The sequence below is a fragment of the Silene latifolia genome, chromosome 10 (genome assembly GCF_048544455.1).
Source record: "Silene latifolia isolate original U9 population chromosome 10, ASM4854445v1, whole genome shotgun sequence".
In the NCBI taxonomy this organism is placed as follows: Eukaryota; Viridiplantae; Streptophyta; class Magnoliopsida; order Caryophyllales; family Caryophyllaceae; genus Silene; species Silene latifolia.
This window is the reverse complement of record NC_133535.1, coordinates 163,726,217-163,744,569: the sequence shown is the minus strand read 5'-3', so window position 1 is coordinate 163,744,569 and position 18,353 is coordinate 163,726,217. Positions and strand designations below refer to the sequence as shown.

General features: G+C 37.5%; 3 protein-coding genes across 4 annotated transcripts; 1 reads left to right on the top strand and 2 right to left on the bottom strand.

Annotated features, from left to right (window-relative positions):
• Positions 1-315: 315 nt before the first annotated feature.
• LOC141608860 (11S globulin seed storage protein Jug r 4-like) lies at positions 316-3,375 on the bottom strand. Its single transcript, XM_074428206.1, has 4 exons — positions 3,021-3,375; positions 2,391-2,653; positions 1,239-2,042; positions 316-720 (listed from the first exon to the last, which is right to left on the bottom strand). Exons 1-4 carry the CDS (start codon positions 3,373-3,375, stop codon positions 316-318), a joined length of 1,827 nt encoding a protein of 608 aa, XP_074284307.1.
• A 2,239-nt stretch (positions 3,376-5,614) lies between these two features.
• On the bottom strand, positions 5,615-10,145 carry LOC141606852 (13S globulin seed storage protein-like). The gene is made up of 4 exons (XM_074426193.1): positions 9,627-10,145; positions 8,022-8,269; positions 7,016-7,444; positions 5,615-6,229 (listed from the first exon to the last, which is right to left on the bottom strand). Exons 1-4 carry the CDS (start codon positions 9,946-9,948, stop codon positions 5,858-5,860), a joined length of 1,371 nt encoding a protein of 456 aa, XP_074282294.1. The 5' UTR covers positions 9,949-10,145; the 3' UTR covers positions 5,615-5,857.
• Positions 10,146-12,014: 1,869 nt separating this feature from the next.
• LOC141606851 (mitochondrial ATP-independent inner membrane protease subunit 2-like) lies at positions 12,015-17,266 on the top strand. Of its 2 annotated transcripts, none has more exons than XM_074426191.1 (5): positions 12,015-12,317; positions 13,416-13,585; positions 14,131-14,344; positions 16,640-16,746; positions 16,851-17,266. In XM_074426191.1, the coding sequence occupies exons 1-5, from the start codon at positions 12,237-12,239 to the stop codon at positions 16,957-16,959; spliced, it is 681 nt and encodes a 226-aa protein (XP_074282292.1). In that variant the 5' UTR covers positions 12,015-12,236; the 3' UTR covers positions 16,960-17,266. The 2 variants fall into 2 exon arrangements, with proteins under 2 accessions (XP_074282292.1, XP_074282293.1); XM_074426192.1 differs by having other exon boundaries at positions 12,029-12,115.
• Positions 17,267-18,353: the final 1,087 nt, after the last annotated feature.

Genomic DNA, 18,353 nt, shown 5'->3' with positions numbered 1-18,353 from the left:
TTCTTTTAGAAACGTTTTATTGACGGAGTAGCAACAAAATCAACCATGCATCGACGATGACAACCATGCAACTACGTAAACGACGATAATAATAAGAAAACATTTCGATGTTATTATTGAAGAGATTTACAATCTAAAACAACCAAAAACAACGAAGATAAACTAAAGCTTATTATTCCACATTATTAGCTTACTTATTCCCTCTTAGAAACCTTACTCTAAGCTAACTTGACTCAAAACAAAGGTTCTCCCTTAGTCTACATTCATGCCTTCATGGTCATGTTATACCACATCCAACATCCGGTGACCGGAAACTTACATAATGGCAAACATTCCCCTCCTAGACTCGGTAGCATTGGACGGGCTAAACAAGGTGAATTCGGACCTGCTATACTTGAGCTTATGCGCGTCTTCCCTAGATACGCTGAAAGAGTTCATCACCACCTCATCGGGCATGCCTCTAATGGCCGAGATGCGACCGGCTAGAGGACTTATTATTGCATCGTCGTTGGTGAGGAAGGAAACCCATTCTAAGCCCTCTCGTCCTGCTCGCTTCACTACTACGAAGTTTTGTGGGATTGTTAGGAGTTGTCCTTCGTTGACCGTGTCATCGAAGACTAGACGGCCTTGGTGGTCGACCACTTGGATTCGGCCTTCTCCTCTTGTGAAGTAGCATATTGTGTGGGCGTTTACCCTCCAGTGTGGTGCTAGTATGGCATTCTACATCACCAAAAAGTAGTGTTAGTATTAAATTGGCCATGCATGTTTAGTAAATGAAAAATTATTAAAACGATTAGTGATATTTTCTCCTGTACCCTGAACTTTTTCTAAGGTGTACCTCGTTTTTTACAAAAAGAAAATTGACCGACGTTAATTCTCTGTTACGAGTTCAGAAAACGGTAATTTTTTTTTCAAACTAATTATCTCATCAAGGCCTTGAATTTGAAAAAAAAAACACCGTTTTTTGAACTCGTAGCCGGTAGTTATGGTTGGTCAAAGCTTTTTTAACGAATAAACTTTGACCGACCATAATTCCCTACTACGAGTTGAGACGTCGGTGAATTCTTTTTCAAACTGAAAACCTAAGGGTCAATTTGAAAAAAAAAAATCATATTCTGAACGAGAGAATATCCTAAACGATTATGTATTGTTGTCTCGTTTATTTGGCTCCGTTGTTTAAAATACTGCTCATAAAGAATAAAAAAAGGTAAACAGATGCCTAAGACGAGTAAGAGTACCTTGTAAAGCTTAACTTTCTCAGCACTAAGTTGGAGGAAGTTAAGGATGCGGAGTTTATGGCTATTGACAGAGGTTAAGCGTCCACCATGTGGGTTAAACACATCGGCATTTTCCGGGTTGTCAATGTCTTCCGTGAGCCTTAGACTGCAAAGCGTCTCCTCGACACCATTCGAGCATCCTCTGCTTCCGCGTTGGCCTTCTCGACGTGGGCAACTTTGCCTCTCCTCTTCTCCCTGACGTTGGCCGCGTCCATGGTGTTGTCTTTCTCTCCTTTCATCTTCTTCGCCTCTCCACTCCTCTTCGCGGCCCTGGCTACCTCGACCTCCAGGGTGATATGGTCGTCTCTCCCTGCTCTGATCATATTCCTCCTCTTCCCGACTACCTTGTCCTCCACGTCCTTGTCGACCTTCATTATGAGTTCTTTCTCTCCACTCTTCTTCCTCTTCTTGTCGACCTTGACGGCCTCCACGACCTCCACGATGAGTTCTTTCTCTCCAATCCTGTTGTCCCTCCTGATCTCGGAGTTGGCGTTGCACTTGCTCTTCTCGATCGTCCCACTCTGGGCCCAAAACCCTAAGGTGTCTCTCAACGCGGATAATGGCACCCCTGTTGTCCCTCTGGCCCGGGAGACGGTTAATTAGTTCTCGATCAACACCAAAGGCTTCAGCCAAGAGTTCGTCATCAAAGCCGCTGAAGATGTTCTTGCCTAGCTTTTCTTGGCCTCCTTGGCCATGACGGCGAGTTTCGTGTCGCCTCTCACCACCTCCACCTCTCCCTTGTGGGTTTCCGGCTAAGAAGAATCCCTAGTGATCATTTCATAAATATCATACTTGTCAGTATCTCTGTCAATAGTTTATATTTACTTTATGGATTTTTCTAACGTGTACCTTTAGGGCACACATTAATAACCTAAATGTTCTAAGATTTGCAAGAGATTCTCATCAAATATTGAAGTATAAACTCATTTTTACCATAATTAATGAGAATCTCTTGCAAATCTTACCACATTTAGGTTATTAATGTGTGCACTTAGGACACACGTTAGAAAAACCATAATTTTTGCAATTTTCCCCAACAAAATAAAACAAACGTTAACTATTCACACCAGGCCAGAGCGGTTAATTAATACTCAAGGAGCGTAGTTAATTTACCTTCAAGTTTTCATCAAGCTGGTTTTGGAAGTTGTTAGTGTCATACAAAGAGACCAAAGTGAGACGCTCTTGTCCATCGTTGTAGATCCATTTCGAGACACCAGCCGGCAAGGCGATGATTTCTCCTTGTCGGATGCGTCTAACCTTCTGATGTCGGTCGATGGATTCTTCTCTTCCCTCACGTGAGAAGGATTGTTCAGAAGATGATCCTGACTCGTATGTCTCTGGGCAACCCGGGATTGTCACTCCGATCAATCCCCTACCTGCATGCATGCATGCATAATAAGCATTATTTTACGTAAATAAACATTGTCGATCAAAATATTCTCTAACATAATAAATTGAGAAATTTACAATATCTTGTACGTAGGATTATTTTGTACCTACACTCTACATGGTTAAAAAAAAAGGTAAAGTTGTCTCATATTTTAATTCATTGTAAGAAGTTTTTTTAATAAATTTAAATGTAAAAATAATTGGAATGACGAAGTAATAATAATGTTAAAACAAATACAACATTTGTTCTGATCATTTGTTTACCTTTTTTTAAATTCCTTAAAATAAGATTATTTAAATTAAAGATGAATAAATGATTGAGACGGAAGGAGTAAAGAAAAGTTATAAGTATACCATTAACAACATAGGTGATGATAGGTGCATTAGCATAATGAGGCAAGGCAAGTCCCTTATTCTCTATATGATGACGAATCACCGTAACACCGGCACACTTCAACTCTTGTTGTTGACGCGGTTCCCAAATCTCCGTCACTCCAGCCTCAGACTCAATTCGATTAGTTGGCTCAGCCGCGGTCAACTGGTTAATCTGACAGTCATTCTGAATCTGTTGGCCACGTGGAAGTCGACGCTGCTGCGTCGACTGGCCAAATGTGGATTGTTGACCTTGGAGACCCCAAATTTGCCCTAGAATTGTACTAGGGCAAAGTAGTAGAAGTGTTAATGCAAGAGGAAGACATGCAAGTTTCATTTTTGTAAGTTTTTAATTATTATTTGACTGATTTTATTTTGATGAAATTGTGAAAGACGTACGATGGTATTTATATTTGTGTTATAGGGGGTCCATTGTAGAAATGTTACGACACGTTAATGCATGGTGGTCATGGTGTAGTAAACACGTAATAAATTGTTTCAGGTTTATGTGGCGTTTTATATTTTCCGCATTTTGCATGCATGCATGCAAGTGTATGTATTTATGTATGGAGAATTTTGGAGTTCATTTGGTATGGTTTCTGGGTTTGATTCATTGCATGATATGGATTGGAGTATCATATTGTCATATTGATTCAAGATGATGTAATGCTATCGATATTTGATCTAATCGGATTAATATCGAGTATATATCAGTACTACTCTCTCACTGTCTCATATATGTAGAATTTATTAATTATTTTAATGATGTTTATATGATGAATGTGGAAGGGTGATATCGAGTTTTGGTATCATCCGATAATTGTATGAGCTTGTGATAATCTAAGAGGGAATTAATTGTGTAAGTTCGGATGTTTTAGATTTGAATTATGCAAATTTATTAATGATAGTACTATTTAAATTGTGAGATTATAAAATTCTACTTATTTTACTTAGGTTTTTTAATTGCCATTAAATTATAATAAAAGTTTTACAGCACACCAATAGTATGCAGACCTGTCTCGTAACATCTCTATTTGATCTCATCACATGCATGTCTTTTTGCAGGTCCATTATTATAATGAACCTTGCATGAGAGGATGATACCGATACTCGAAAATAACAATTGCCCTATCGTCTTCTTTAGATAATATATAATCATCCAATTCAATTGAAATTAGTAATCTACTCCGTCATTAGTAATTCAATCTCAATTAAGTTGAGTTCAATTTTGTTCCATTTGTATGTAAGTTCAAATAAAGATGAACAAAATGCCAATTTGATAGATAGACATGCAAAAACCTGCCGCGGTGCGCATGTTATGGCGAATAATGACATGCAGGTAACGAATGGTATATTAGGCGAGTAAAACAAAGCGTACCTACGAATATCCATTGGAATATTACGTACGTTAGATTAAGCTCACTAGAGTCCCACACTACTTAATCATAGCTACTAATTATAATTGGTAGTCCGTATTAAGCTGCCTATGTGCTATTGTATTGTTTAACAGTAAGGATTAAGGATATTATAGAGAATTCCCTGCATCGCTAAGTACAATTCTTGTGTAAAGCCGTCTTATACCAGCTTAGAAAATGTATTGTGAAAAACAAGGTTTATGTAACCGATTTTTAAGAGTTAGTTTTTTTTTTAAATCAATGTTGTGTATAACCGCCTCATAAGGGACTATTTGATCACTAAAATGGCAATTTCTTCATCATACAAATTGCACAAATTGATATAACTAGTTTTGATTTAACCTCAATATTCACAAAAAAAAAATCTTGTATATGAAAAAATTTGAACTACAAGCTAATCTTGGTTGAGTTAATTAATTAGCTAAGCTATAACCTTAATTATTCTCGGAAATTAGAACTTTTAACTTTGTTTTTTACTTAATGCAAAAATGACCATAAGATGAGAATATGAATGGTCTCAGATTCGAATCTTTCCAGGAGCGATTTTGTGAGTTGTTTATTTATTTATGATCTGAGATAATAATGTCTTGCTTCCAGACATCGTGTTTGTCATCCTGTTAGAAAAGAATGATTGATCTCATATGCATAATTTGCGAACTATCATATATGATCGGGGTTTTACTCAACACACACGCCACACCTAATTAAAAGGTAGCGGCCGTAGCCTATGGGCTATGGGTTCCTCGTTAGTAAAAAAATAAACTAATTAAGAGCATTATGATCTGTTTATCATTTTATCGTATGGGTTGTCTGGCGAAAGAAGGATTTTGTATGAATGAATCTCCTCGCGTGAAGCTTGTTTATTTTATTGAATTCTTATGATAAATATCACTCCCGTTGCCAATTCAAGTGATTGACAAATTGATCGAGAGGATTTTTTTACATCGAAAATGAGATAATACCTCCGGTGGTACTCAATTTCAGTACTACTGGTGGCATTTTTGTAAATTATCGACTTATAAAAAAATCCTATGTTATGTTTAAGCTAGGTTTGTTATTTCATATGATTGAAACGGAGATCATACAGAAGTCGGATTCTTACGTTAAAAATGATCAAGGGACTATCATATACGGCGTATATATGCTAGATAAAAGGTCGTCTTTTACACAACAAATTAAACTCGATACCATACCATAATTGTACATTTCAAGTTATCTCTCGCCTTTGTGGACTTACATTGTACACACGAAAGGATTGTAACGGGCTGAGTAACCATAGTCACGCCCTATTACTTTCCTTTTTATTCGATAATCCTACTTATTTCCGCCTTATTAATCTACCTTAACATTCGAATTCTAACCAAATTAAACTAAAAAGACAAACAAACGGCCGTCCGAGACTAACTAATCCATGTTAGGAGGGAAGACGCTTAACTCTTCCCTTCCATACTTAAGCCTCATAGCGTCCTCCTTTGACAACCCATAGGAAAGCATGATCACATCCCTCGGCATGCCACGGATGGCCGATATCCTCCCGGCCAAGGGGCTTATCATCGCGTTGTCATTGGTCTTGAATGACACCCACTCTAACCCGTCTTGTTCAGCCTTCTTTACCACTACAAAATCTTGTGGGATTACCAAGAGTTGTCCTTCTTGTACCCTTCCGTCGAATACCAACCGTCCGTTTTCTCGTGCCACTTGGATTCGACCCGTTCCCCTCGTGACATACATTATGCTATGAGCGTTTATGTTCCAGTGTGGTGTCATCATCGCGTTCTGTAAACAAGCAAATATGACTCGATTAGTACAATTCTCAAAACCATGCTCGATTCTTTTGGACTAAAACTACCTGAAATCAATCCTAAAACACGTGTCATTAGTCATCTTATAGTATGGAGAAAAACCTCAAATAAAGCGGTCATTTTTTTTTTCTGGTAATGACCATTTTATCGTTAAGAGTTTACATTTGTTTTATTTTTCCATCACAAAATAAAGCAAACATAAACTATTCACCGGAACAGATGAAGTATAAAACAAATATGACTCGATTAGTACAATTCTAAAAGTTAAACCCTATTCTTTTGGACTAAAACAACCTTAAATGAACCGACTCACTTGAATTGATCAACTGAAATTAATCCTAAAACACGTGTCATAACTCATAAGTCATCTTATAGAACGGAGAAAAACCTCAAATAAAACGGTCATTTCATTTTTTTTTTTTTTTTTTTATGACGAGGGGGTTGAATCCCCCCGGGCCCATGCATTCCCGCACCACCACATGGACCATGTAAGCCACCCCTTCGGGGGCTGCAGTGGCCAAGTGATCATCGCCCCAGCTGGTAGTCGAACCCGAGACCTCTCAACTCCTGCACTTCTGCAAGCTTCAAGGTTTAACCCGGCTACCACTGGACTAACACCACTTGGTTAATAGTTTACATTTGTTTTATTTTTTCCCCTCAAATAAGGTCGTCATTTTAATTTGTTGTTAATAGTTCAGATTATTTTTCACTTATAAAATAAAGTAAACGTAAACTATTCACTGGACCAGATGAAGTATACCTCGTTGAGTACACCTCGTTCAGCACTAAGCTGGAGATGCTGAAGAAGCGGAAATTTGTTACCATTCAAGGTGGTAATACGGCCACCGAGGCGGGTAAAAACATCAACATCACTTGGTTCATCAATATTATGCTTAAACCTTAATGAGCAAAAGGTTTCTTCAAAACAATTAGGTATCTTTCTCATTTTTCGTAGTTCCATTTCCTCGGTTTCAGGGGTTAAAAACTCGAGATCATGCTCAACTCTAATAATGCTTCCCCTTTGATCATTTTCACCCTTCAAGCTGTTAATTGTCTCGGCGTCTACTTTGAAGATGTCGGAAAGCAGTTCGTCGTCGAAGCCACTGAAGATGTTTTTTCCGGCAATTTCTCTTGGCCCTCTCTGTTTTCCTTCTCTGCTTTCTTGTGGGTTTCCAGCTAGATAAAAGCTCTGAATCCATGAACATGTATAATCATAAAATAATTAAGTTCTTGCAATAATACTCATCTATTTCAGTCAATAGTTTACACTTGTTTTATTTCCCCATCACAAAATAAAACAAATGTAACCTATTTACTGAATCCATGAACATGTATAATTAGTAGATGTTTTAATTTGAGAAAGTCATATCAATCAGAAGCTTAAACTGTTGGTTGAGTCGGTCAAGGACAATAATATGAGGATTACCTAAATATTTGATTTTTTTTTATACATAAAGGGAGACACAATGACGATTTTGATGTTGAAAGAGTTTGAACACAGGTCATGAATATTACCGCTCATGACTTTAACTAAGCTAGTTGAAATTCGCTAAATATTTGATTGGACACATATGAGAGATTGTTATTAAGGTATTATACTATGATCTACTTAGTATTACCCCTTCTGTCCCGATTAATTGTTATTTATTCGATCTATTTTATTTTATTTTGAAGGAAAAGACCAATTCATTTATTCGATCTATTTTAGATAAAGAAAAATGAAAGAAAAACAAACAATAATAAGGCAAGTGATATTTGGGGATTACCCTAAAATTGAGGTCAAGCTGGTTGTGAGGATTGCTAAGGTCAAGCAATGTGACACTAACAAGAGGAGTATCTCCATCATTGTAAGTCCATTGGACCATACCCGCCGGAGATCCAATAACATCACCGTCCCGAACACGGAAAACTCGTTGGTGTTGATCTTGTTGATCCTCTTGTCGTCTTGACCCGACTTGGCCTGACTCGAATGTTTCAGGGCACCCTGGCACTATTACTCCTTGTACTCCCCTCCCTACATAGAACCATTACACACTTCAATCACATTAAGATATTGAGAAATTGTTGGGTATATCAGATGTACCATGTCATCGTAAAATTGACTAAATTCACCATAAATAAAAATTAATTAAAATAAAAGTTTAGGCATCTAGGATATTCTTATAGGAAAATGAGATGGCGACACCGGGTGTTACTCAAATTGAGCGACACCCGGGGTAAAATTGTAAATTACCTGCATATTTTGCTTTCCCTCCACCGAATTTCGAATTTCAAAGTAGTTAATTTTAAAGGGTAATCTAGGAAATCAACATTAATTATTAATTGTAACAACAATTGATAATAACAAATTAAAAAAAAATTGATATTGAAAGATACTGCGTTTTTGGTGGAGCAAATTTGGTACATCACCAAACTTTTGTTTAATCTTCAACCAAAAGCATATTTATATTTGAATGATTCCAAATTAATGAAATTAGCACCTAATCACCTTAGTGTCATGAGTTTGTGTATTATGAGATAAATTTGGAGAAAATTATCCGAGGCTAATCGTCATGTGATAATTGAATCTCTCTCTTTTATTTTTTTTTGTTAAATTGGTAAGACATATGAATGTATGATTTGATGAAGATAAATAAGTGTTTGTTATGATTTGATGAAGATGAAGTATGAATGATTTGATAAATTTAAACAAATGTTTGTTATGATATGATGAAGATAAATGTATGAATGTATGATTAGGCCAGGTATAGTTTAGTTTTAATTAGTATATTTTTATTTTTTTTAATATAAGAGATTGTAAATTACGGTTTTATCCCTATAATATTGGCGCAAAAATGAAAACTAATTTTTTATTTTTTTATTTTTTTTATTAGGGTGTTACCGAACTCGGTAACACCCGATGTCGCCCTAGCACTTCCCTTTCTTATACACTCGGTGGACCTTAGAATTTTTCTAAGATATTACTCATAAAGACTATATTTAGTCTCTGAAACGGATTTGCAGTTAGGAGACAAAATTATACAGTATAAGGGTAATAAAAGGAACTAGAAAAAAAAACTCGAAAATTTCACCAAAATATTCAATTTTTTAGTCCATACCTTTCAAATAATCTTTTCATTTGACTTTGAAAAGTCAAAATTTAAAAACTTGACCATAAAAAAGTCAAACTAGGAAGATTATTTTGGGATGGAGAGAGTATCATATACTGCGTAGGGGGTTGGCCCCTAGTTTTGCGACGACTAACTACACTAATTACGAGTAATTCTTATTTCTTATAGGAGACAATAGATAATAAATAATGAGAATATTTCCGGTTAAATAAGAGACAGTCTCTTAACAGACTTGTACGTAGTAAGGAAAAGTTAACTTGCCTTGAACAACATAAGTAACATAAGGAGCATTAGTAAAAGAAGGCAAAAGAAGTCCCTTAGGCTCAATAACATGTCGTACAGCCGCAACACCGGTACATCGAAATTGTTCCTCATTAGGTTCCCAAACCTCAACCACCCCAGCCTCAGCCCTAAGCCGTCTAGTCGGCTCGGCCGCGCTTAACTGCTCAATGTTGCACTCATGTTGCCATTGTTGGCCTCTAAGCTTTGAATGTTGCTCAGTTAATTGAGCTAAGGAGAAAGGAGAATACAATACAACAAGGCATAGAGATAAAGTGAGTAATGTAATATTATTTGATGCCATTTTTATTTATTTTAATTAAATTAGGGTTAGATTAATTGAAATTATTGTACGTAAGAAGGTGAATAAATAAGAAGATGGAGAATATATGCATGGAGATGAAGATTGACACGTTAATGGTGAGCATGTAAGGAGTTATATGCCTCTTTGCATGGTTGCCAAGCTCTTGTGTTTTGATATACACATGGACATGGATGTGTGTTTAATTTAGTTTTGAGGGTTAGGTAAATCATTGTTTTTTAGTTGTAAAAGTTGTTGCATGAATATATCATTGCATGATCAAAAGATTAGTACTCCCTCCTATTCACCATTTTCTTCCTTATTTCCATATTCGGATTATTCGAGTTTTCTTCCTTATTTCATTTTTTGAGTCGATTTGTGTGGTCCAAATTAAATTATATGTGGGGTAATGTGTTTTGTGTGGTCCAAAACCACTTTCTTATTTCTTATGCAAAAAAGAAAGGGGAAGAATATAGTGAATAAGAGGGAGTATAATATTTGGGCGGTGCTTATTAACGGGCTGGTTTTTCTCATTTATGGATAAAAATGACTATTTTACCCGGCTCTTTTATTTCAGTTAATAGATCCTACAACCAGTTGTACCCAGTTGTATGTTTTAAAACCCGAGTTATATAATAAAGTTTTCGAGTTTTGTTTTAAAGAAGTCGAGCTATACCATAAAATTTCTGAACTCACTCACTTAAACATAAAAAAAATAACTATAAGAAACCTCAAAAAAATTACACATAAGCTCGATAAGATATATTTTAAAACCACACAAAGACAATCGCTTTCCACAATAGTGTTTCAATTCGCATCCCCGTCCTCTTTGCTTCCTTTAATCCAAGATAGATAGCCTTCCGCTTCCGCCATAGCCACCTCCAAACTACCATCCTCCTGAATCGACACCGCCCATGCGATCCTCCCATCTCTATGCATCACGACACACAACACCGAGTCCAACACCTACATTATTATTCTCCATAACTCCCGCGTCAACATTTATTTTCCATAGCCCACCACTCGACCTAATCCGCCTTCCACCACTCCATGTTCTCTCCAACGTCCTTCCAACTCCCACATCCCTTCTGGCTGTAAAGCTTCCACTTCCCATACAAGGTCCTTGACCTCCTCGTTGCACTCTCTTCTGTCCACCGGACATCATCAAACAACAACTTATTCCGCTTTTTCCAAATTACCCAACAAGTCGTCATAAACACCTCCCTCTCTCATACTCCCAATACTCTTAACAAACTTTCCAACCACTCCCTCACCTGAACACCCCCTTCGTTTCCAACCACCACTATACCCACTTCCTCCCATATTCCTTCCCCCCAACCACATTCTCTAACAACGTGGAGACAAGTCTCCACATTGATATGACAACGAGGACAAGAATTATTAAAATTCCCAATCCGAGTTGCAGTATTAGCATTAGTTGGTAAAGCATTGTTACACGGTTGCCACATAAAGACTTTAATACGAGGTAAAACTGGGACACTCCAAATTGACTTCTAAAGCCAACTTTTCAAAGAGAAGTCAGACTATTCACCCACACTGCTGTCACCTTCGGCCAACAACCAATACCCCGCCCTCACCGTGTATACTCAACCCTTTTCTTTATCCCAACACCGCTCATCTGCCCTCGAATTTTCGTTTAAGCAAATTTTCAGAACCCAATCCGCTTCAAAAGGTAGAAACATCGCTTCCACTTTATTTGTCAAGTCTAGACTGTCACGAGTCAAAAACACGGGTTGTGTTAAGGTCCTTATTTGATAAAAAAAAATCGATACCTAGTTAGTACTTCGTAATTTACAATACAAACCGTCCTAAATAAGACCAACTAGTAAAATTGAGAACTCAACCAAGTGGTGTTAGTCCAGTGGTAGCCGGGTTAAACCTTGAAGCTTGTAGAAGTGCAGGAGTTGAGAGGTCCCGGGTTTGACTACCAGCTGGGGCGATGATCACTTGGCCACTGCAGCCCCTAAAGGGGTGACTTACATGGTCCATGTGGTGGTGCGAGAATGCATGGGCCCGGAGGGATTCAACCCTTCGTCATCCAAAAAAAAAAATTTGAGCAACCCAATTCAACTACCAAACCACCCAATGAGTCCCTGAGACACTCCCTTAGTCCTTTGATTCTTCTTTGAATTCTCAACCAAAAATGGAGGTAAAACTAACATGATTGCAACAAAAACCATTTCCCGACTCCCAATTTTCCCCCCTTTCAATCAACAAAAACAAATAAAAATCGCTAATAATTTCTGGGTTTTGTGCAATATAATTCAAATATGCGAACTTTTTTGAAAATTAAGATATTCTGCCAATATTTTTCTCAAAGAGTTTCCTTTGCATCTCTTCTTACCTTACAGGTTTCTATTTTTTTAGATTATTTTTATTATTTTAAGGGTTTTGTTGATGGGTTTTTAATTTATGATGTTATTTTGATAATTTGCTTGTTGTTTGTGTTAAGTTTGGTGTATTTGATTGGAGTGATGATTTCTAGGTTTTACAAAACCCTAGAATTTTTAATTGAATTGTGAAATTGTGAATGAATTGATGATTTTGATTGTAGTGTAGTGTGTTATTGCTGTGTTTCGAAAAATGGGGGAAATTGAGTAAGAAAGGAACAATCTTTGAATAGAGAAAGAAATGTAGTTGACACATTATAATGTATGTATGAAATAAATGTATTGATAGGTAGTTACTAGTCACTAGGAGTAGTTAATAGGTAGATGAAGCGGTTTTACACAAAGTATTGTGTGAGACGGTCTCTCTTGAGAATTTGTGACGTACCTTAAATGAGGCGAAAATTGCCTAAACAAAGGTAATGAATGATTTTAGGCTTTTAGCTATTGTCAGTGCAGTTTCACCTCAACCCGGACATAGCATTAGGCTCGTAATCTTGTAGCTCTTTAACTCGAAAAACTGCTTTAAATGTGTAACCTTGTGGTTGTGATCATGTGGACAGTCCTGTTACCGGTGTTATTGCTTCCTATGTACCTTGTGAATACACTAACTGTTCTTGTTCTTGTTCCTGTTCCTGTACCCGAGTCTTGTTTCCCACGCAATGCAGTTGGGAATTCATGTGTTCAAAGCTTCCTAATAAATCTAAAGATCGGATTAGGCTTTTAGTATTGTAGCTCTATCATTCTGAGTGAAAACATTGGTTTAAAGATGCAATCTTGCGGTTGTTATCATGTGGACGGTCCTGTTACCTGTGTAATTACGTCCTATGTAGCTTCTGTTACGCAAGTTGTTCCTGTTCCTGTTCTTGTGTTCAAAGCTTCCTAATACGCTTTTGTTACACTAATTGTTGTTGTTACGGGTCCTGTTCTTGTTGCCTATGCAATGCAGTTAGGAGTTCCTTGTGTTGAAAGCTTCCTAATAAAACATTTCTGATCGAGCTTCAATATTGCTCATATTTGCACTGATTTGCATTGTGTTGCCTTTGTTTCTTCATGATGCAGAAACACCAAGCGGGTCAAATAGCCTCTAAAGATGTCTGGAGTACTGTATATAACAATATGTTTACAAAAGAAATGCTTTATTTATATCGCAGCAAAGATTTAGAAATGGCGCCGACTATTACTCCTGAAGATACCCTTGTTATCCGGAGATTCCCTACCGTCAATTCAAGGTGCGTGTCCCTCTTAGTCATGGTCTAGGCAGAGAAAAGTTTGTGGGTCGGAGTCGTGCAGCCTACTTTGGCATATCCGAGAGGCTGTTGTCAATAACCTCCTTCAGTCCTTCTGATTCATCATAAATCTTAAGCTCGATATTTTTATGACCTATTTTTATCTATTCTCTACTTGTGAATTGTGATGTTTGTATGACGAAATGATGTCAACCTAAGGGCTTGCTTTGGATGCGGGTAACTGTTACCGGGTTAATAAACTTAAAAGATAGTGAAATTGTGTCCACAATGTGAATTTACATGGAATTACTAAAGAAAAGTGAAACGTTCATAGAATAGTCTAATGTTTGGTATTATGCATTTGCTGGTGTGGTTTCTGAATCTGTTCTTCAGGTCAACGGCCGTATTTGTTTTTTTCCATCCCTTTGTTATTGAATTTTTGCTATGTCTTGGAGACAGAAGAGAAGAAAATGTAGATATTTTTGTCGAAAAGTTTCATATTGAGAATCACTGATTGGAGCTATTTATTGCATGCATTCAACTTGCAGTTCCCATCCTTTGGTAAAGGAACATCTTCCGCAGATTAATGTTGGTGACGTAGTTGTTTTGCAAGACCCTTCTAATTCAAAAAATTACATAATAAGGAGGCTGGCTGCTGTTGAGGGACATGAAATGGTATCCACTAATGAAGATGACGAGCCTTTTGTTATAGAAGAGGGTCAAGGCTGGGTCCTTGCCGACAAGAAAAGTCTTAGCCCAAAGGTAAAATCGCATCTCCCTATGTTTATGATATCCCTTGAATTTCTGTTATGTCACTATGTTTTTATTCGTATCATTTGTGAGACGCTCACGTTTAAAATGGAGGAATTGTGAACAACTCCCTTAACTTCTTTTTCTTGCAAGTTCATCCCTTTTAGTAATACAAGTATCTTTTTTGGGGCACTACTCAAAGTGAATTCTCCAGCCAAAAAAACCAACTTTTCGACAGTTTACCTATATTGACACATGAGAACTTTATCCCTCTCACAGTCTCACCCATTACCCGACAACCATCCCATCCCCAACCATGACTACCAAGTACCACCACTATCACTGAAACCTAGCCCTAACCACCACCAATCCAATAGAAAACGCCACAAAAAGCAGAAAACTACCACCAACAACACGAGTACCACCTCCCATCGTCAACCTTTGTTATCCAACTAAACTTAAATGTGGATTGGAGAAGGGGTTGCTTGGTTGGATCAGAGGAGGGGAGGGTGAGAAGTATTGGTAGAAATGCATTGTCATCACCGTGGTGCGAGGAAGTGTGCCGTCGTCATTCTCACCATTTATGTTCTAGGATTGTGCGTGAGAACGGCGGTGGTAGGTAGGTGTCTACAATGGTGGTAGGTTGGTTGTGGACTCGTGGGTGGTTTGAGCTGTGGATGGAGGACAGAATAGTGAGTGTATTATGCTAGTGCTTTGCAAAACTACAAACCCGTTGAAACTTTACACGTGCAAATATAAGTCAACTGCTGGAAATTTGACTTTTTTGGCTGGAGACCCCAATTTGGGTAGTGCCCTCAAAACAAAAATTTTAAACTGGTGATTTTGCAAGAAAAAAAAAAGGAAGTAGTTCATAATTCGCCCCTTTTAAAAAGTAGTGACTCGCAATTGATCCTTTTTTATTTAACATTCCGTGCTTAGGAAGTAGTACTGAGTATGATTTTACGATTCTATCTAGAGACTATAATTATTTATTCGACTCTCTTTTATTACATTTTTTTACCAACCACTTTCTTATAGATTTTACCTGGTTTATTCCGGATCCTTAACTCTATTTCGGTTTTTAAAAATCGTTTTAATCTTTTCTCTCGATTTAAATTTTAAGTTTTTCTAAAAGAAAGACGGAATTCGATTTTAAAACCCCTAAGTTTACCTTGACTTTCCATTACATTTTCGTTCTTCCTTTTTGTTTTTCATCTTCCCTTTTTTTATTCGCATTTTGAGGCGTGCGTTCACCCATGGACGGTTCGAAAGGATGATTCATGTCAGCCGACCCCAAATCATTTTGGGATTAAGGCTCTGATGTTGTTGTTGTTGTTGTTGTTGTTGAAGGTGTTGCTGACCCCCATTGTTGTGCATAATGACATCTATTGATAGAAAACTATAGGAAGCCGCTAATTGTGTAATTAGAGGGTAGATTATAAAGAATTAAGGAAGAATGAATTACAGAATGATCCTGCAGATACGATTAACGATGTCTTAATGAATGTGTTACCTTCTCCTTGATGAATAATGTAGAATACCTGTGAAGTCTCCACTATGTGTTACCTTCTCCTTGATGAATAATGTTGAATACCTATGAAGTCTCCACTATCAAAACAGGATGAATGTTCTTCTCTGTTTTTGGCTTTAGTGCTCTCTTTTTTTCGGCCAATAATTTGTTTGTGTATTGAAAATATGCTAAGACTAATTGTTAAGCTAGATTCATGGTTTTAAATCTCGGCCGAGACGTATCGTATCGCCCGAGATGTATCGGTATCGAAGGCCTTCGATACGAGATATCCCGAGATGTATCGGGCAAATTGAAAACAAGAAAGTATCGGCCGAGACGACCGATTTATAACGTGTATCGGCCAACTCGGCCCGTTACAGCCCGCGATGAGCCCGATATGAACGAGTTATAACTTGTACCGACCAAGTATTTTTAATGAAAAGCTCTTAGAAATTGTATAGCATTGGTCAAATTAATTATCCTAAATAGAATTAATCTTAACTTTATATGAAATAGTCAATAGATGATGAAATATCTACAAAAGCTTGTAAAATAAATATCACCGCGATTCAGAGCACGACGGCCGAGTCGAGGACGATTCCGCGACTCCGTTACCGCGATCGCGACCGATACCGCTATTTTAAACCCTGGCTAGATTACAACGCCGCACCAGTTCATCTACTACTAAAGGGTATTAATTCGTACATTATGAGTGTATAATATTAGCCTATTAGCTTTGTGCTGCGGAAACTGGTAAGAACTGACCTATTTTCTCCCGGCTACCATAATCTTTGCAGGAGAGCAAGGATAGTCGTACATATGGCCCAATTTCGATGTCGGACATAGTGGGTAGGATCGTCTACAGGTTTCGGACACTTGATGATCATGGATTCATGAGGAACAAGTAAGCTTCTCAAGTTAATAACACGGTTTTCTTTCTATCGCTTTAGAGGTTGACTATGAGAAACGATGATTGCCTCATTTCGTTTTCATTTCTTCCCCTTGCAGTAAACTCAGTAGGACTTATGACATGCCGATTCTTTATATGGAACTGGACAGCGAAGTAATGCTTCGTTTTGCTGATGAAGGAAAACAAACCAAGAGTTCTAAAGACTAAAAGACGTAAACTGACTCTCCTAATTGCAGCGTTGCAGGTAGACTAAAAGACGTAAACCTAGAGTTTTAAGTTTTTTTTTTGGTCATTTTTAGTTACTACTACTTGGTAGGATTTGTTGGTTAAGTAGATTAGTCTCGCCTAAAATAGTACGAGATCGTTTCTTAAGATCTATTGTCAGACGACTTCCCACGCCTTGTACACAGTGATGCATATGGGATTATGGGGCATTCGGAATTCTGCTTTGAGTGTCTTACATTGTGTTATATTGGTGGCCATTGTTAGGTTGCGAGCTGCAACGCTTCTTTTCCGACTGATGTGTCATTCTACATTGTGCCATTTTGGTGCCTATGCGGTTCAAGGAGTTTGTGTCGATTTGTAAACTGATGAGATTGTCTCATTATAAAAAGTGACGATTAATAGCGACTTACCTTAACATGTAAGTACTCCCTAGTCTCCCTTGCATCCAAACCAGTTTTAACCATAATTTAAAATCGGTTAATTGGGTTGGGCCATGGCATTTTGGGCCGTGTTATCCCATCAGGTCCTTCAAGTTTTATCATAAGTGTTGTTGTCGAGTCATTTCTAATACGTGTAAGTTCGATCAGGGCATCGAATTTTGGTAGTTAAATACGTAAATAATAATGATTTAACTCGAAAAAATGCGTGGCATACTGACTGGTGACTGTAGATCAGGTACGACACTTAAAATTAATCATTTCGATTATTAGGGTCACTTCAAATTATAATGAATTGGGTAAATTACCGGTCTAGTTATCTAGTAGTTCGTCGTCTTTTAGAGTTTAATAAAGTTCAAATCAAATTAATTCAATTTAAGACATTCGGATTATACTCTCTCCTATTCTCTAACATCTTCCACATTTTTTAAAATGACAAATTCACTAAAATCTTCTATTTTCCTTATTAGTCTATAATTTGTGATTCTTAGGATTTGTGACCCTACATTTTCTCTCTTACTTTCCAATTCCTCCATTTTCCACCACAAATTGCATTTTTATTAAAAACTACCCAAAAACAATGTAGAAGATCATAGTGAATAGAAGGGAGTACAATTTTACATCTCGAATCGGATCAGGGCAAAGAACCCAAGCTCATACTAATACGGCATTCATATCTTTCGAGAAGGGACAGTCCTATCATGTGGAAGATTTCTCTTAGTTCACAAGCTAGCACATCCTAGGGAAAGAGGAACCAGTACTTCAATTCATTCTGGTAGTTCCAGTTTTCGCCCGATTTACCAAGGAATCTTTTGGCTTAATCAAAACAGGCTCGTGAGTCTGTTCTTATGCTTTGGACTAAGGAAAGGGAAGGAAGGAAGAAAACGAACCCTTGAATATGTCCGCACACGAATACGTTTACATCACTTCCCCCCGAAA

Coding starts and splice junctions, on each gene's coding strand:
- LOC141608860 (XM_074428206.1), bottom strand. CDS start 3,375: ATGAAACTTGCATGTCTTCCTCTTGCATTAACACTTCTACTACTTTGC. Junction 2,043..2,390: donor AGCTTGATGAAAACTTGAAG/GTAAATTAACTA, acceptor AATGATCACTAG/GGATTCTTCTTAGCCGGAAA. Junction 721..1,238: donor AGAAAGTTAAGCTTTACAAG/GTACTCTTACTC, acceptor TTGGTGATGTAG/AATGCCATACTAGCACCACA.
- LOC141606852 (XM_074426193.1), bottom strand. CDS start 9,948: ATGGCATCAAATAATATTACATTACTCACTTTATCTCTATGCCTTGTT. Junction 8,270..9,626: donor TGTTACTTATGTTGTTCAAG/GCAAGTTAACTT, acceptor GGTTCTATGTAG/GGAGGGGAGTACAAGGAGTA. Junction 6,230..7,015: donor AACGAGGTGTACTCAACGAG/GTATACTTCATC, acceptor GCTTGTTTACAG/AACGCGATGATGACACCACA.
- LOC141606851 (XM_074426191.1), top strand. CDS start 12,237: ATGCGAACTTTTTTGAAAATTAAGATATTCTGCCAATATTTTTCTCAA. Junction 13,586..14,130: donor TTCCCTACCGTCAATTCAAG/GTGCGTGTCCCT, acceptor TTCAACTTGCAG/TTCCCATCCTTTGGTAAAGG. Junction 14,345..16,639: donor AGAAAAGTCTTAGCCCAAAG/GTAAAATCGCAT, acceptor TAATCTTTGCAG/GAGAGCAAGGATAGTCGTAC.